The sequence below is a fragment of the Brachycentrus maculatus genome, unplaced genomic scaffold (assembly GCF_059751285.1).
Source record: "Brachycentrus maculatus isolate JH-2025_06_01 unplaced genomic scaffold, ASM5975128v1 h1tg000004l, whole genome shotgun sequence".
Taxonomy (NCBI): Eukaryota; Metazoa; Arthropoda; class Insecta; order Trichoptera; family Brachycentridae; genus Brachycentrus; species Brachycentrus maculatus.
In genome coordinates, this window is record NW_028280759.1 from 3,614,535 (window position 1) to 3,634,818 (window position 20,284).

At 31.2% G+C, this 20,284-nt stretch overlaps 1 protein-coding gene across 1 annotated transcript in view; it reads left to right on the forward strand.

The window, feature by feature from the left end:
- Positions 1-20,284, forward strand: part of LOC148313958 (uncharacterized) — a 148,204-nt gene that overhangs the window by 52,235 nt on the left and 75,685 nt on the right. The window contains exon 5 of the mRNA XM_088270865.1: positions 714-829. Coding sequence (XP_088126991.1) covers positions 714-829 — 116 coding nt within the window. The remainder of the gene's footprint in view (positions 1-713; positions 830-20,284) is intronic.

Sequence of the window (20,284 nt, forward strand, 5' to 3'; positions counted from 1 at the left end):
AAAATACACTAGATGTTGTTTTAGAATTTTAACAATAAAAATTAAACGCTGTTTACAGTATGTAATGTTTAACCCTATCCATTTGTGTACTTGATGCTTTGATATGTTTTTTTAGAATGTCTCTTTTATCACTTTTTATTTTAACTTTCACTGAAAACACAAACTTAAAAACATTTGTTACGATACTGGCAATAATAATTATGTTGTTGCAGTAAAATTATCAAATATATATATATTTTAATTTTTAAATTTACATCATTCCAATAATAAATTTATTGTTAAACTAAAAGAGTGACCTTTATTTTAAAGCATGTACATAATAAATATTACTTGTTTAAAAACAATATGTGTGTAAAAGGTATTACACGTTTTACACAAAAAAAACTTATTTTTAGGTCTCCTGAAACATTTAATAATAATTTATGTGAAAAATATTAGTTTATTTATTAGTTTATTTAATTATTATTATGTTTTTTAACCGCAGACTTAAGAAATTAATTTATTATGCTGTGCATCTTATAACGCCATCTAAATATAAGTCTACCATAAAAACAGTGCTGTGTGTCAATCAATTAGTTAATTAGTTATGTTGACACGATTATCGCCAGTTTTCAATTCGATGAATTCTGGTATAAGGCGTCCCATAATTAAATGTCACACAAAGATTTACTTTAAAATTATACGAAATATTGATTTTAAAAATTTATTACCAGGATAACAGAAAAGACGGCCAGGTCGCAGTTCCTGGCCTACTACAGCTTCACGGCACTGAGCAACTCACAAGGCGTGGGCTTCCAACCCCGAGGGGGTACTAGAATCCTAAAGACAGGTTAGTTATACATACATCATTTATGTTTTCTTGTCATTTTTGTTTAAATATTACCTTTTTAACTTTTATTTTTTATCTTTTAATATATATTTTAAACGAATAATTTAAAATTGATTTTTTCCCTATAAATTCAAAGTAATATCTATAATTTATTAAAAATAACAATCAATGCTTTTTATTATCTTATAATACCCATTATATTTTATGAGAATTATTGAATTAGTTTTTGTTATAATTCAATATTTTATTTTTATGGCATAATAAAGAAATGTGAAATTGCGCCAAAATATAAATGAGTTTTCCATACCAAATAATTCCGTAATATACATATTATATATTCTTAAGTATCTCCAAATAAACAATGTAAAATTTTCAACGAGATTGAAATCAGTGAGTGTTTTTACACAATGGTTCGTGAACATACCTACTATTTAAATATGTATCTAAAAAATAATATGACTAGAATAGAATCTCCCCGAAGCATATCCATAAACTTTAAATTACCCACGTGTAAATTGATATTTTAAGGTTTTATTTTAAAATAAACTTTTATCTTATATATCAAAATACTTCACATAACTTACTTCTCAGTACCATTTTTCTGGGGTAACATTTTAAGGGTACCGAGGGTTTAAGGATGTCGAGGGTATATCAAAGGGTTCAAGAAACAAGAACGTACAAAAACTTAAAGAAAGAAATATTAAACAGAGTTTTTTGAGAAAATACGATCAGACAGAATTTAATTAGAATCGCTAGAAAAAAACATGTTTCACAGAAAAGATTTACAGTCAAAATGGTTGCGGCGTCTAATTTCAAAAGAGAGGAACATTCATTTGCCATATCACCTCGCTTTCTGTAACTACTTGTACGGGTGACAGTGAAATATAACTAAAATTAGGAATGAATAAAAATAAAGTCAAGGCTTTCAATAATAACTATATTAATTTTTTCGCACCTGTGTTATAACTTTCCACCCGATAGAACTGAAAAATAAAATATGCATGGTTTAATTAAATGACTAAACCTTTCAAATAGTGGAATTCGCATTTTAAAACAAATTCCGATACACAATACAACAATACACACTTTCTATTTTCTCTTTCGACGCCTGCAAGAAGTACCGTGATGGTTAGTTAGTTATTTGGTTTATATTTTTAAAAAATCAGTAAACATTTCCAAGCAAAACTACTACACTTCAAAATGAAATATGTTATATTAACACTCCTTTACGATTCATTGACATTCCTTATAAATGAATGAGATCGAGCCAACTTCTGCACCAGGTAGATTCTTTTCTCACGTAATTTTCTTCTTCTCAGAGTTATTTGTCTACCGCAGAAGCTATTCACAAGTGCAGACACTTGTTTGGTGGAATTACTCGAGGGAATCCTATATTTTGTCAGTAAAAGCGCTCCAGCCTCCGGTGTGCTTTTCCACCCTTCCGCAAATGTTTTCTTTTTACTAAAATGTCGAACTTTATTTCCTTATATTTATTTTTGCATTGAATGAAACCAATATTGATTTGACAAATAGAATTTGTCTTAGCGATCGAGAATATTAAAATCCGTAAAAATGTTTTCCATAAAACTCAGTTTATTCCGTAGCAGTCAGTAATAAATTCAATTTCTTAATCGGTATTTGAACATCAAAGGATTGATTCCTTTTTTATATTGTATTTTATACCGATCCTTTCTTCAGAATACATTTCATCCTATTTTCTAAATCAAAGGTTAAGAAAAATATTATTTATTTGACTTGCAAAACCATTTAATTTTGGGTAACAATCTATTATTGGGGTGTATTTTGTCCGAAAACCTACCCAAACTCTAAAAACATTGTATAATAAAACGTTCTACCCTTTGGCCTTTCATTTGTAATCCAATTTTATCAACTTTGGATCAACGGTCCTCATAAATATGTATTTATGTACTTAGGAGATAGTCTCGAATGTTTTGAGTTTGTTCTTAAAAACAGTTTTTCGTTTCTTTGATATTTGTTTTCTTAGCCAGTAAGTATTAAATATATACAGTAAATAATGGATATAATATATTACATGCATTACGCATAGTTTGTAGGTAAATTCATATGCTTTGTACTTATACACATATGTGTGTGTGCATAATACTTCTTTTATTATGATTAAGTAATTCGGGAAACATATTTGGCGTTTTTCTTTTACATTCAAATTTTTTAAACAATATAAGCTTATTTTTTTATTTACTTGAAATATTGTAATAATCAAAAAAAACTTTTTCTTACTAAATGTTCGATATTTTATACGATTTAATTGATGTTCTTTTATTTTTATTCATTGTTGCTACATTTTTTGGAATAATTATTTTCCATATTTTCGTCATGGAATAAATATAAAACATTCTTATTTGCTCAAAAATATTTTGGAAAAAATAATTGAAATAATATAAAAACTAATAATATCTAAAGTTCAAATGGAAATATTTGGCCTCATCTTTTTGTTTTTTTTTTTTTAACTTGTCTCTTGTATCAATTTTTTTTTGGTTGACTTAAGATAAATTCCAAAATAAATAACATCCGGTAACTGTTAATAATTTTATCCAAGTTTAATCCATATTAACAAAAAAATTATTCATCAACCGCATTTTTTGTAATAAAAATCATAAAAAGGGAATAATTTTAATTAAGTAAACATGATATATTAAAAACAAACGACTCACTTTATCTTTACGTCTTTAATAATAATATCCTGCATAAAAGTGTTTGATCGTAGTAAAATAGCAATAAAATGAAATTAAGTCCAGGATGCCATGCCCACTGTCGTTAAATTATGGGGTTGCTATAAATACTATACACTGTTTTATTTCCTTCCTTTGTACTTTTGTAGAATGCAGCGAGTACAACACAAACGCCGTGGACTAAAATTTTAACAAAACAATTTCGTATATTCGCGAGAACGGTATTAACTCAAAGCGCCAACATAGTGACTAACGTATCACATTTTTATACCAAAGGTGAAAATAAGAACAATCCACGATTTAGTAGAGAGCGTAGACTTCATGAACATTGGAATAAACCGGGGATCGTATCGTAAAGTCTCCGGTATAAGGATTACCACAGCTTCTACGGGTAGCCACCGCACACTGAGCTTTCCTCGTAAACTAAGCTTTTACGGTCATTTTTCGGGTGAAGATAAGTGCGTGCCCTTGCATAACACGAGAGAAAGGCTTCGACCCCCGCGGTCGCAGGTGTTCCAGCCGATAAAATAGGAGGAACATCCTCTTCACACCGTGTAAGCAAATTGCGAATAACGCCGACTCACCAGACCGCGTGTCTGCTCATTGTGAAGGCAAAATATTGAGAAATTTCCCATGTTTTTATATGCGATCCGAAATCACGGTGATGAAATGATTCGCCCTGGGCGGAGTAATCGTCGGTGCGTACATATTTTTATTATTGAAAAATCAGCAAAATATTGGGTGAAATAGCGTCTGACGGTGGAATGTGGGAGGGGAGAATCCCTAGAACGGAGCAGCACGTAACTCACGTGTGTGTGTGTGTGGAGTGTGGAGTGTGGAGAGGGTCGGAGCGGAAAGAGAACTGGAAGAGGCAACCGTTCTCCGGGAAACATAATAATGTCAATAATATATTCCTTAAATTTTGCAGTGTGAATATCATCACATATGGGAATTTGAGGAAATAAAATGGCGGTAATTGCAAATTTGCCTAAGTTAACATTTTTTATGTATTAATGGTTCCAAGTACCAACAGAATTGGTTGATTTATTTTCATTTTTTTTATGTTCAATAAACATATGTCACTTATACAATATGTGTACGATTTATTTTATGTTGCAAATAAAGGCTACTGGAACAAAACAATTTCAATTTAATTTTTTATTTATTTTTATTTAATTTAATGTGTTTGTATTGAGAACACAAATAATTGTTGATTAAAATGAAATAAAATCAAACAACCTTATAAGCATTCATTAGAAAAAGAACCTATTTATTTTTTATCTTTAATTTCAAAACAATTTTACAACAAATTATATAATCGTAAAACCTTATAAAATCCGTTTAAATATAGCATCTATATGATTCCATTAGTTAAAAATTCAATAAAAAAGCCAAAATAATAAATCTTAATTTTGAAAGTTTTTTTTTCAAATATACATATCCAACATACATGATCCTTTTTTTAACACTTATCTACACCCGATGGGCCATAAGGCAATACATCATATAAACACAGTGATATATTGATCGTTAACACGTGAAGGAAAGGTGATCAGCCCTCCGCTTTAGGTCCATATCATTAAATTATAACATATTTATTTGACCCCCCCCCCCCCATGGGAATCGAACCTGGGACCTCCAGTACGGTAGCTAAACACGCTAACCATTACACTGTGGAAATGGACAAAACCGCATATAATACTCAAACATAAACATTATAAATCATTATAATTTTACAGTAAGTATAACCCTTAAAAATACAATATACTGCTAACAAAAAAAACTCCAATATTTTTCTTGAATAATTCGTACTATGCAACACGAAAAGAGCTTTTCGTTTCGGAATTATAAATTACAGTTTTACTCGAAGCGTCAATCACCGAAAGAAAATTGATACGTCCTTTTTCCTTAAATTTATATCTCAGAAATCTATGGCTTCCTCCTCTCACCTCCGTAACTCTCTGGTATAATATCCGTAGACACATTGAGGTAATCTACGAGAGATCCTTTACACTACTCTTCCGCCCTTAAACCATTGATCCACGGCTTAAGTGCCTAGAGATAGACTCCACTCGTTAGTGTGAAAGCTTTTATTATGCATGTGTATATAGTATTGGTGTTTAATGTCAGATTAAATGTCGATGATACAAGATTACTTTCATGTATTAAAATAATCTTATTTCCATTGACAAGGTATCAAAAGTCTTAAAAAGAAAACTTTTAAAAAGTAGTTTTTGCCATAATAATGTAACTAAATTCTACAATAAGAAATTTGTTTTGAAACCCTCTCTAAAAAACCAAAAAACGGAACGTGTTTTTTAATTTTCAAAAAACTGTAAACTAATACAATATACGTTGATAGTGTAATTTTAAAATTATCTAAACTCCTTTACTGAATTAATGTAATTAATTCCATAAAATCTTTATATCAAATAATGTTTTAGATAAATAGAAAACATCTTGCATTAAATAAAAGGGTCCACTTAATAAAAGTTTTCTAAATCCAACTCAAATGAGAATTGTGAACTCATTTATACTGTGTCATTAGATTGATCATATATGTATTTATTTATTTAAACTTCATGTACCGGAAATAATAAGTACATTGGCGGGCTTACTGCTAAATGTCTTCCAACCAACCAAATGTATATCTAGGAGTTTGAGTAGTATGGTTGTTAATCATGGGTGGAATGCTGAATGTCGTACGTATGTAAAATAATCACTCATCCAGCCGCCTTTAATTAAAATGAACAATTAAAGAATGGTAAACAAAGTTATTCTTGTTTAAATAAATTACATGACCACATACAATTAACCTTGAAATCATTATTTAAAATGAATTAAAAGTAAGCGTTACTTACTATACTTAACATATTTTTTATTAACTTATTTTATATAGGTAATCGATTTTTTTTTTTTTTGCCATCGATAAACAAACAAAAGAGCGCCACACAAGTATTGTCACATAATTTTGCTTGAAAGTGCTGTTTTGTTCATCGGTAACGACTCCATCCGCCGAATGGCCGAGATAACTTAACCTTTCAAGTGGCCGGACTAAATGTACCGTGTCCCGATGGTGAGAATTGTTATTGGGCATTTCTTTCTACCCCCTGGAGGTCCATTTAAGAGAACTGTCCTCTTATCTCTCTGACCTATTCACAGTGCGAACCGCCTCTATAGATAGAGCACTTAACGTGTATAATGTCGCGAGCGAAACTTACGCAAGAAAGAAACTTCGGCTTTCGACCTTTTTGTTTTCAACTTCTGACGGAACATGAATCCAGAAAATTCCTTCAGGGTATTTCAACAAAAAAAGTTTTTTTTGTCGTGGAACCGTTTGTTAGTGGTACTTCACGTGTGTTGTATTATTCATATACTGAAAAGTGTTTCTGATAAAAAATTTCAATAATAGTCTTATTCACAACGTATTAAGCACATACTTCCAAATATTTGTTCACAAACCTGGGTCAATGTGAAAAGTTTTATTTTTTTTATTAAAAAAAGATAAATATTTCGTAAATATTATTTTTCAATAATATCATACTTTTCCTGTCATCATAAGGGGCTCATTATTAGAAATAGGTATCAAATTATGGTAAAGTGGATTCGAACTGAGAAACTCTAACTCAAGAGTCCGCGACACTAGCCACGGGACCACAACCCGACAAGTATATACTTAAAAGATATATTTAAGACAGTATTGTTAATGGTAGGTATAGTATTGTTAATAGAAAATATGGAAAGACCTTAAGACAGCATTTCGGCTGTGAATAAAATAACTAGTCATAGTATTAAAATAATCTTATAAACATTAAAATGGTATCAAAATCCTAAAGACGCAAACCTAAAAATAATATTACTAAATAATGAAGGTAAATTCTACAATTAACAAATTTGTTTTGAAACTCTCTAAGAAACATAAAAGCGGAACGGGTATTTATACAATATAGTTCATAATTTAAAAACGATTTTAACTCTTTATAAGCTGCATTCAAATGGAAAATCAGGTTTTAAGGCGTTTCCTAGTATATAAAATAATCCTAGTTCAGATATTTCAGACGAGGACAGATGAAAGATTCTCTGCTAAATAAAAGTACTCTCAATCCAATCATAGATGGCTGTTGTGATCTCAATCATGGAACGTCATGGAATTGATAATATTTACATGATTGCCAAAATTTGAGTAATGTGGTTGTCAATCATGGGTAAAATCGTGAATGTTGCACGTATGTAAAGTGATCACTTAACCAGCCAATGACAGGTAAATACAAATACAGATAAAAACATCGTAAATACTCAGGCTTCTATATTCTTTCATAATTTGATTCGGCAGTCACTTTGTGATAAAATCTATCCATTTTTTTACGGTGTTTGAAAATGATGCGGAATGCATCGAAACACGTGTCACAGTAGAATTTAAGGAATAGTGGTATTTACTGAGTAAAACATTAATTTTAAAAAATCTTTATTCTTCATCATCTATATTTAGATAAAAAAATATTTGGTTTTCAAACTTTACTGATGTTTACAAACTTTTACATTAAATAAGCTTTTTCACGTTTCCCATTACTAAATAAATAATTTGAATATTTTGAGCCCACAATAAGATATTGTATCTCTTAAATCTTTAACCAAAAGTTTTGGTTTATATTATTATCTCAATTAAACACATTAAACTTATATCATTTGTCAACGAAACTATTTTAATAAAGGCAAACACAAGTATTATATTATAGTAATATGTAATCGTAGTTGTAAGGCATACAATAGAGTTGAAAGTTAAATAAAATGTTTAAATAATTCATCTTAGCAGCGATAACCTCACTTTAAGTTTAAGTGTTTTGTTTTCGTAATATGATAATTTACAAATACATGTGTAATAATTTATGATATATATATATATATATATATATATATATATATATATATATATTCATTGAAGCGAAACATGGAACTGGCAAAGGAAGGATAAAAGCAGAGTGAACGCTGTTGAAATGCGCTCCCTCAGACGAATGTGTGGAAAATCATTGTATGACAGAATTAAAAACGACGATATAAGAAAGGAATGTAAGGCTGAACGAGGAATAATTGAAAAGATTAGGAAGAGTTCTTTGCGGTGGTATGGACATGTGGAGCGAATGGATAACGAGAGAATGACTAAGAAAATATATGTGGCGAATGTGAGAGGGAAAACAGAACGTGGACGACCGAAAAAGACTTGGCACGATCAGATCAATCAGAACCTAAAATCTGGCGGTGTCATAAGTCTGCGTAATCGGAGGGCATGTATGACTAGATGTATGGATGTGAAGGAGGCGAGGAGTGTATGTCAGGACAGAAGAGTGTGGCGTTCCATCCTCTCTGCCTACCCCTGCGGGGAAACGGCGTTATAGTAGTAGTAGTAGTTTCGGAAGCTTTGCTTCCATCTTCAGGTCTAAATATAAACTAAAGCATAAATAATTATCCTTTCTGTAAATAAGGAAGAGGGATAAGTGAGGGAAAGATTTTCTTTTAAAATTTAAGCAACATTCTAAGCATTAGAAACGGGATTTGGATAAGGTTCTTTTGACTAGTAAACTGACACGTTAGAAGAAATTGCGACAGGTTTATGCGAAGCAGAAAGACGTCCATCTTCTCTACTCGACCCGGGCTCTCTCAGTAGTCCATCTTTAGCGTTGTGTAAACAGGCCGTTCGGAGTAATTTCATAAAGGCCTTGTAACTATTATTATAGCGAAACCTTCATTCATCTTGCGTAACGTTGTTCACACAAGAGTACTTCATGTATTATACATACTACCTATATTTGTGTATATTTATAATATATCACTCTAACTAACTAACTTACCATCACTGCAGAGGTAGGTAGAAAGAATACCAATGGAATTAGTTTAACAATTTATTATACTAGTTACAATGATACACATCAGTGATAACCGTAGGTATTAAGTTGTGTGACCATATTTCAATATAGAGTACATACCTACACGTACTTTTAATAGATCTGCATATTACTTTACAAGCCCCCTCTTCTCACATTATCCATATTTATATAATGCCCTGAAATATCGTTTGGTATATTCTTCCACACCGTGAATAATGCTAATCCTTTATTTGACAGACAGCCCTTCATATTTTAAGTTGCGTTAGGGCTCCATTATCGTTCAAAATATTTTTCAGTACCTACGCCTCAAAGTTGCTCCGTAGCTTTGTCATGAATTTCGTGTGCGTGATTATTTGGAACCTTAATAGGTACGCATTTAGGAAATAAATTCCTGGCGTCGCGGCGCGCGAAGCTTCAAAGCACAGAGGCTTGAAGCCGCGTGGTATAATGTGAGTTATTAGGTAAACCTAGCGCCATCAGGGTTAACTGGCACACAGTACTAAGATAGTGTTAAAAACTTACGACGTTTTGTAATGCCACCGCTCCCTAGACACATATAAATATACATATATAATACAAACACCTAAGTATATGTCAATTATGTCAACACTGATGACGCGTCAAGGCATCAGCAATTTGCAATATTTTTATGTATTAAATATACCAGGTTTCGGACGACTTGAGGTGCCTCAGCATCCCATTTTTTTTCTCCAACTAACAATATTAAAAGTTTTAGAGATGCACATTAAAAAACTAATATTTTAATTTTATTGACATATATATATATATATATATATATATATATATATATATATATATATATATATATATATATATATATATATATATATATATATATATACATATATATATATATATATATATATATATATATATATATATATATATATATATATATATATATATATATATATATATATATGTACAATTTATAATTTATATATTTTTTTCAAACAGCTATATATGGTATCAAACGTTTTGATCAATATTACTAGTCTGTTTTTGGTTGGTTTGAAGATATTTATTTTCAGCAATAAGCCCGCTAATGTACTTATTTCTTTTCTGTACATGAAGTTTAAATAAATAAATAAGAGAATTGACAATTATTATTTACATATCTGATTATTTAAAATCATATAAGGCATGTGAATATTCAACGATTTTAAAACAAGTAAACAATGTTTTAAATTTTATTATTTGGATATTGTAGTATAAGGGAAAGTATTAAAATAGAATGAAATTGTTCAGCATATTTGCCAAGTTCATCCGGGTTTTCATTCCAAGCGATAATTATAAATTGATAGAATGTTTTTACTTGGTTAAGTGAGTTTATTTGAACTTTTATCAATTTAACATAAAAGGTTAATTGAAATAACGTACAAATATTAAATAAAGCTTTTCATTAACGTTTTCAATAAATATTGGTGTTATTTCTGACAAATTGAGTTTTGATCAGATACTGACATTTTATTTGAAAAATTCATACTACCTACACATACAAATTGTTTGGATCAATTATGAGTTGGTTTCACCAAATTCAATTTGAGAGTAATAAAATGATTTACTGTGAAAAAGAACGCCGCTCTAAAATTTCGTTGTTTTTAAATTATTTATTTCATAATCGCTATTTGAATCTCCAATTTCGTTTAATATGTTGGTATACTTAATACTTTACTTAACCTAATGCGTTAGGATTTTAAACATATTTTTCAAGACATCAATGCATGATACTACCATTACAATTCTTTATCTGATCTTACGGTACCTTTTTTTTCATCAATTTACGTTATCATCAATATACAAAAATGTAATTATTTCACCATTCACAATTTTGTATCTCAATTTCATTTATGTTTGTTTCTTTTTATTTATGAACACAAGCAATATTTAACCAGTAAAGTTCTGCATAAAAACACCTAAACGCATAACTCAATCGGATATTAAAACTTAAAGCTGTAATTTTACTGTGAAAACTTGGAATTGTATTGGATAACCATCAATCTCTCGAAAAAAAAATTAATCTCATCAAAGATGAAGAAGACTATGTAAGCCTGGCCACTTACGGGGCTTACGATCGTCATAGGCTGGTTAAAGTTATCACTTTACACACGTGTAACATTCACCAATTCTACCCATTACTGACAACCACACTACTCAAATTCTTGGAAGTTCTATATATTTGAACCAATTTCGAAACATTGTTCTTGAATCACTAGAACTTCACTTAATACCTTTATTGGTGAGATGAAAAGAAAAGAAGCTTTTTTATTGAGCACAAACTTTTATATTAGTATATGAGATCCGAATCCTGGATTATTATAATAAATAAATGAAAAAAATAATATGAAAAATAACTCCTATATGGTAATTGGAGATAATCCCGATTTGTGAACATTATTCGGACACACTCAAAATGTTGTAAATCTCTTTAATCAGGACAAATCTCTTAAATCATGATGGAGTAATTTCCTTTTTTATTTCTTATTTCATTTTAAATGACGATGTTGAACTTATTATTTTTTAACAATCTTTGTGATGAATTTTCTAAACGCGTATTTGGTTAATTCTCATTATTTATGTCAAATACTAAGATGGTGGAAAATGATACCTTAGTAATAACTCGCTAGCACTTTGACATTGGTATATCACAAATAAATATTACTCCGTAGCTGTGTGAGTGACTGGTTTCTAGGAGAAACATATCTAGAATGGGCTTGCTAGACTATGCGGGTATAAATGATACACGATTAAGACTATGTTGTTGTCACCAACATACCCACATTCCTTACAATTTACAAAGGGACATTTAAGCGCGCTTTGATTTTTTCGGCACAATAGTTAACATTAGATGGTGTTATGCAGAAAGTAGCCAGTCCACCAATTTAAAACTATGTGATTAGTTTGATCATTTCCTATTGTCAACAGAGTTTAATAGAAACTGGTTTTCTTTTGAATAACGCCAGTCATGTGTATAATTGTATATGCGCTCGCTCTTATGACGATTCGCTGTTTCATTTATCACCGATTATTTTATGCTGTTTTTTTTCTACGAAAACTTTACACATTACAAAATGCTTTTAGCATTCGAGAAATATTTGTAATATATTAATGAGAGATGTAACGAGTCCGGAAGTTGAGCAGGCTAGTTGGAGAAGGACTCACAACCTACTCGGGGTAACGATTGTGTCGTCAGACCAATGAAAACGCATTTTATAGTATCACATTTTCTATAATTTTGCGTGTGTTTTAAAACTTGTTCATAAATCTGGATTATCACCGCTTAAGAGTAATTTTTTTACATGTTTGACATCTCAACATAGACGAAGAATAATATGAAATTATCGGCATTTATAGGACATGTTTTCAGGTAGGACTCAAGTATGTGAATTCAAGTATGTATGCAGACCTGAATGATGGAAGTGTAACTTCCGAAACATGTAGTCTTTAATAAAATTCAAGTGGGATAAAACAAGTGTTTTCTTTAATTAATGTGAATATAATCCAAGATTAGAAACTTGCGTACAAATAGAAAGCTTTCCCTATTCCAACATAGATGGCTGTTGTGAACTCGCACGTACTGTGTCACGAGTTTTATCAATATATCTAGAAGTTCAAAAAATTGAGCAATGTGGTTGTCAATCATGGATAGAATTGGTGAATTTTACACGTAAGTAAAGTGATCACTTAACCAAGCCTATGACCGTCGTAAGCCCAGACTACCATATTCACCTTTATCTACATATGTTGAGATGCTTAAAATGTAAAATAACATCAGTAGTATCATAAAAATGTGTTTAAGATATTTAATACATTTCGCAATCCTCGAGTTCTGAAGTCTCCTATTGAAGTCATAAGTTTATTTTCGAAATTTCAACTTATTTATTTATATTAAGGTAAATATTTCAGACTGATTCGAAAATAACTAGCACGTATGAGGGATTTCTTACGCTCGAAGTAACACGGAGCTTGGAAAGTTTTCCAAACACTCGATCGTGATTTATGGCGATTTATTTCCTGGAAACGATTCCGCAAAGAGCGATAATCGCCGTGAGTCGTCCATTTATAAAGCAAAGCCATTTTGGGCCGATGACATCTGTCAGGTGCAGCTTCCCGCCATAATGCCGGCGGAGCGCGGGAAACCGATCACAAAGTCAGCAACATGTCGCTAAACGAACAATCCCGTTTTTTGCTCATCGCCGCAAAAAAAAACTCAGTTATTTTCTTTCATAAGTTTTAAATTTTAGTTGGAATATAAAAGTTTCATTTATTGATTCGGCAGTCATTTTGTGGTTAAAATCTTTCCATTTTTTATTTTATTTTACTTGCCAAATAGCACTATTTCTTAGAGGTATATTTACAGGTAAAAATAGGTGTTTAAAACTAAAACTAAAAATTTAAGCAGCGTTTTGAATGTGTTCAAATACTTGTACACAAACCTGGATTATCTCCAATTATAGGAGTTTTTCATATTGTTTTTTGATATCTCAACAAAGATGAAGAAGAATACGGAAGTCTTGGCATTTATGGGGCTTACGACTGTCAAAGGCTAGTTTAAGTGACAACTTTACATAGGTGTAATATTTACTAATTTTACCCTTGATTGACAAACACACTACTCAAATTCTTGCAAAAGAAGACACACCTACATTAATTATTCACACCTATCCTTAAATTTGTTATTTTAAAACTACATGTAACCTATCAATAATGATACACATGATCCACAAAATGAATAATAAATTATAGAAAATACTAATGCAAATGCAATAAACTCTTGTACGATCTTTCGATCAGTGTGTTTTCTCGTATTCTAGGAATGGTGACATAATGTATCGATAATCAATATCTTTGAAATGATCTCTGCTAAATAAAAACTTTCGCAACCCAACCATAGATGACACGATTGAACTCTCATGTACATGACACACGTTAATGATTTTATGAAAAATTTCCTAAAATTCTGGTAATTTTTTTTGTCAATCATGGGTTGAATGATGAATGTCGCAGGTGTATAAAGTGATCACATAACCGGCTTATGCAGATCATAAGCCTTGCTACCCAGACTTCCCTTTTCTTCTACGTCTTTGTTGAGATATCAAAAATGTAACAATATCAATGTATTTATGCTGCTTTATTATTATTTTTCAAATACACGAACCAGCAAAGTAAAACCCTGGCTTCTATTTTCTTCTACGTCTTTGTTGAGATGTCAAAAATGTAACAATTTCAATTAATTTACAGTGATTTATTGTTATTTTTCAAATACACGAACCAGCAAAGTAACTTTTCATCATTTTCCTAAATTGGTATTACGCAATTTTCCTGGAGGAAGATGTTATCTCAATTATGTACTAAAGTATTGTACCTTGTTCCTGAAACTAAACGCCCTGATAGAAAACTCCTGTTCGTCCGATATCCTGTTCGTCTCGTATCTTAAGTTCAAATGATTAATAGTTTCCTCATAGATTGGTAATTTCCGCTGGAAAGGAGCATCTTCTATCGGAGATCCTACTTTCCTCCTACCCCTATCTCCCCTTCGATCTGACTCCCGCTGTCTACTTAATGAGCTCTGTAAACAGCTCGTTGCTATAAAACCCAATTTGAAGATATCCCGACCGTACAAAGACCATCGCAGGACTATACCTTCATATACAACGTCTTAAGGGTCACTTCCCTGCAGACGGCATCGCGCGCGGCAAACGTTCCCATTTGTAAATTAATTTATTCAGTGAACAACAACCATGCATGGGGTGCACTTACCTACTTATAACCCTATCCGCACCCAATGGTGCATAGGGCATTCAATTATTATATTATACAATATTTTATACTTTCGTCCGCCTCCGTAGTGTAATGGTCAGCATGCTCGCCTACCGTTCTGGAGGTCCCTGGTTCGATTCCCAGGGGGGTTTAATAAATATAAGTGATTTTTTCACTCTTATATTTATTCAATATTAAACTGGACCGGTACCTGAAGTGGAGGGCTGATCACCTTTCCTTCATGTGTAAACGATCGACATAACACTGCGTTTATATGAAGCAGTGCCCTATGCACCATTGGGGTGCGGTAAGGGATTTATTATTATTATATTTTATACTTAATGTTATTTATACTCAAATAACTTTTCTAATAATGTACACAGATAAGTAAAAATATCTGTGTACGGTGTTAGACATTTTCCACGCAGTTATAATAAAATTTGAATAGAATTCATATACAGGTACGATAAGTAAAACATACTAACAATTAACTTTACTAGTAAACATGGAAATGTAGTGCTTACATCCTTAGAAAACTAGCAGTTTTGCACTATAATCCTATACTAATCACATACACTAGAACTTACATGTTACCACTATTTAAATGAGAAAGATGTGAAATAAAGATTTTTTATATTTAAAGCACGGCACCAAAATTTTATTAGATCTATTTTGCATATTACAAACATTATCAACTTTATGGTATGGTAATATAACACTATCCTGTCATTCATTGTTCACTTTGTGTAATACCACTTTTTAAGTAGTATTACTTATACTTATAACCCTTATCCGCACCCAATGGTGCATAGGGCACTGCATCGAATTGACGCAGTGTTATCTTGATCATTACTTACGTGAAGGCAAGGTGATCAGTCTTGCGCTTCAGGAATTAGTCCAGGGTAATATTCAATAAATATTACAGTGTAAACTCACTAATATTTATTTTCACTCCCCCTGGGAATCGAACCCGGGATCTCCAGCACGGTAGCTAAACAAGCTGACCATTACACCACGGGCGGAGGCATGGGGTGTAGTAACATATAAATCTATTTGTATGATAATGCCAGTTATAATTTCCTAGTTATAGCTTTATATTATTATAGATTCAGAAAAAAAACAAAGCTTATAATAACAGTTATTAGGTTAGACACAGTAAGGATTCTCTATAAAGGTTTTTGAAATATATTTTTTTAATTTAAATAAACTTTTATTAATTGATTCGTCAGTCACTTTAATAAAAATGAACCTAATATATATTTTTTAAGTATATCTTTATTGGTAAAAATACTTTTATGTTTTTTTTGCGAATAAATTACATACTCTTTCTAATAAATTCCCCGTTTTTATATACAACATTTTGAGTGTCTCCAAATACTTTCTTCGCTGGGAGTATTCCTCTTTTTTAACTAACTAAATCGCATCACACAATTAGCCTGCAGATGAAAAATTCAAGCTGTACATGTACAGCCGAACCGCCCTAAGAATTGTTTAATAACAGCTATCGATAGGTATTGGTATTATTGTAAATCTTTTAATATGTTTACGTCTAGCATTGTCCTCGACGAATAAATCATTATAACTCATTGTATAAACACCGCACCTGCATATTTGTTCATAAATAAAAGCGTCCGCCACACGCCGTTGCCACCGCTAGGATAATGAACCATTCCGATCGTTAAACGTCTAACTTATTTTTCATAAATCGTCTCAATTTGCATCGTGAACTTGCGCTTAACATTATTTCATCCCTCTTTTCAACCATAACAAACTTTTATTTAAACGTAGATTTCAATAACTTATAATTATACATTGTTAAATATTTTCTCTTTAAGCTTAAGCTTTCCATTTATTGTATACAATTTACCAAAATCCAATTTGTTAATTACTATTTAATTTATGTACACCTTCTTGAAAATTACTTTTATTTCTTCTCATTTATGTGTTTAAACGCTATCTTCTACTAATTTCAGATTGATGCATTTAAACTCATCGATTTTAATTACTAGTCTGTTTTTGTTTTATTGGAAAATATTTCTTAATAGAAATTAGCCTACGAGTAGGCTAATACGACTACAGACATACTTTACAAAAAGTTAAGTAAGTAAACAGCTTAGTAAATTTATTTTACATTCTTCTCTTATTTGATTCACATGGCCAAACAATCTCAACACACCTTTCTTAATTTTATCGATGGATTTTATCGATATCGACTTGCATTTTTATCCAATATCACCATTCAAACATCTATCATATATCATTTTGCCGTCTAAGAGATCATTTTAGGAACCAATCATTCTATAATTTATAATTATTTTAATTTTAAAGGTGTCTCAACTGGTACAATTTTTCTCCAACTGGTTTGGACAAGAACCTTGTTATCATCAGAGTTAAACATGTACTAATTCTAAAACATTGAAATAATCATAGTAAGATGAGTGGGCGAGTTTGAGGAATAAGTAATTACAGCACCTAAATATTAATATTTTAATGTTTTAGAATTGGTAAACGTTTAAATTTGATGATGACAAGGTTCTTGTCTAAACCGGTTGGAGAAAAAACGTTCCAGTAAAAAGTTTTTAAAAACAAAGCTGTTTTATTTTATAAAGCTTATAAAATGTGCCACAAGTATCTACGAAAAACATTTAAAATAATGTATCACTTTTTCCTAGTTCGATACCTTTAAAAGGGTCAACTCTTCCGTAGGGTGAATAATTCAGAGTCCGATATAATAAATGATGTTAATATCATTATATTTCAAATAATGTGCTACACTTATTATGTACCACTTTTACGTATAAATCCTTAAGCAAATTTTATTATCACTTACGATGTAGGTACTTCCGTGTTAATACGTATATATTGCAGCAAGTTAAGTTTAATACTGCTTTACATGCGTGAATTAGATATTATCATTCTACTCCCGTTTAACGTGTCTCAAGATTACTTCATAATGATAATTAAGGGGAGAATTCGGCTTGAGTAATAATTGTATAGATCGCACAATTTAGGTTGCCGGAATTTAATCAGAGCATTTCACTCCGATGACTCCCCAACAAGTCTCATTGTTATGTTACGTAGTCGCAATTAAAATAATTGTGTAATTTAACTGAGGACTATGTGGTCCTTTGATAATTAAAAATGGCACCCTGCTTTTCTCACGTAGAATAATGAAATTGAATGTCATATTATTTTTATGAGATCTAGGTATTTACGGGGCTTACGACCGTCATAGGCTGGTTTAAGTGATTACTTTACACAGTGTAACATTCACCTATTCTACCCATTATTGACAACCATTTGGAAGTTCTATATATATATATATATGAACCAATTTTGAAACATTATTCTTGGATCACGAGAACTTCAATAGAGACATCTATTGGTGAGATGAAAATAAGCTTTTTATCGAGCAGAAACTCTTTTATTAGTATGTGAGGTCCGAATCCTGGATTAAAATCACATACATGAGAAACGCCAGAAAATATCATTTTCGTTTTCATTATTTAAGCTTATAATTTGAACAGATAATTTATTTACAAAATTTTGAGTGTGTCCAAATACTTGTTCACAAAATGTAATTTTCATATTATTTTATGACATCTCATCAAAGATGAAGAAGAATATGGATGTCTGGGTATTTACGGGGTTTACGACCGTCATAGGCTGGTTTAAGTGATCACTTTACACACGTGTAGCATTCACCAAATCAACCCATCATTCACAACCACACTACTCAAATTCTTGGAATTTCTATATATATAGTTCCATTTTGAAACATAGTGCTTGAATCACTAGAATTTCACTAAAGACATCTATTGGTGAGATGAAAGAAGCTTTTTATTGAGCAGAAACTCTTTCATTTGGATGTGAAATACTTGATCATGCCAAGTTTTCCTCGGCTTTTCTCTATTATCAAGAAGAATATTGCTTCAATATTCTCTCTACCTACCCCTGCGGAGAAACGATATGATGTTTAGCTAGTTCTAAGTCAGAAATATAAAAAAATCTGTATTTTTCATGAGAATTTCGTACCATCATCGTAAAGAAAATGAATTAAATTTTACGAATAGGCATAAAATAATAAAGATTTTTTTGAAAAAATATCGAAAGTACATAGTTAAAAATTAATTCATATGTGATAAAGAGTTTTTTTATTTTTTTTGTTATCCATGAAATAAAGATTGTTCGATGAATATTTTATAAATCTTAGCAAGAAAGTTTTTAGAGTACAAGTTTTTTTTCTCGATATTTTCATAGAAAGGGCTTCAAAAAAACAAGTTCACAAGTTTCGATACGAACATTAAACTGAAAAGGCGGAGTAAAAACGTATTATCCTATTGTCGACTTGTCTTCCGATATTATAAACGAAAATATACCCTTACTCAGAAGAACAAGCAAATTTGAATGATTGTACTTTTCTGAAGTCCTTCACCGCTAAGAGCCGAGGGGACTCTTATTTTTATTTCTAAAATCAGGATGAGAAAAGGAAATGTTGGCCGTTAATATTAAACGCAAAGCTAATTACTATTTAAACTAGCAACTTGAAATAATAATTACAGATAGATAGGTACTTTGAATACAGATACAGGATGTGCCAAAAAAAACATATTTTTTTACATCTCAACATAGATGAAGAAATCTAGGCGATTTAGACCTATCATAGGCAGGTAATCTTTTGTCCGCCTCCGTAGTGTAATGGTCAGCACGCTCGGCTACCGTTCTGGAGGTCCCGGGTTCGATTCCCAAGGGCGGTAAAATAAATATGAGTGATTTTTTCACTGTCATATTTATTCAATATTACCCTGGACTGGTACCTGAAGCGGAGGGCTGATCACCTTTCCTTCATGTGTAAACGATCAAGATAACACTGCGTTTAATATGAAGCAGTGCCCTATGCACCATTGGGGTGCGGATAAGGGTTTTATTATTTTTATTAGTAGGCAGGTTAAGTGATCACTTTACACACGTGCAACATTCACCAATCTTCTCAAGATTGACAACCACACTCCCTCACTAGAGCCATCTATGGTTCGATTGAGAAAGCTTTTATTTAGCAGAGACCCTTTATATGAATTTAT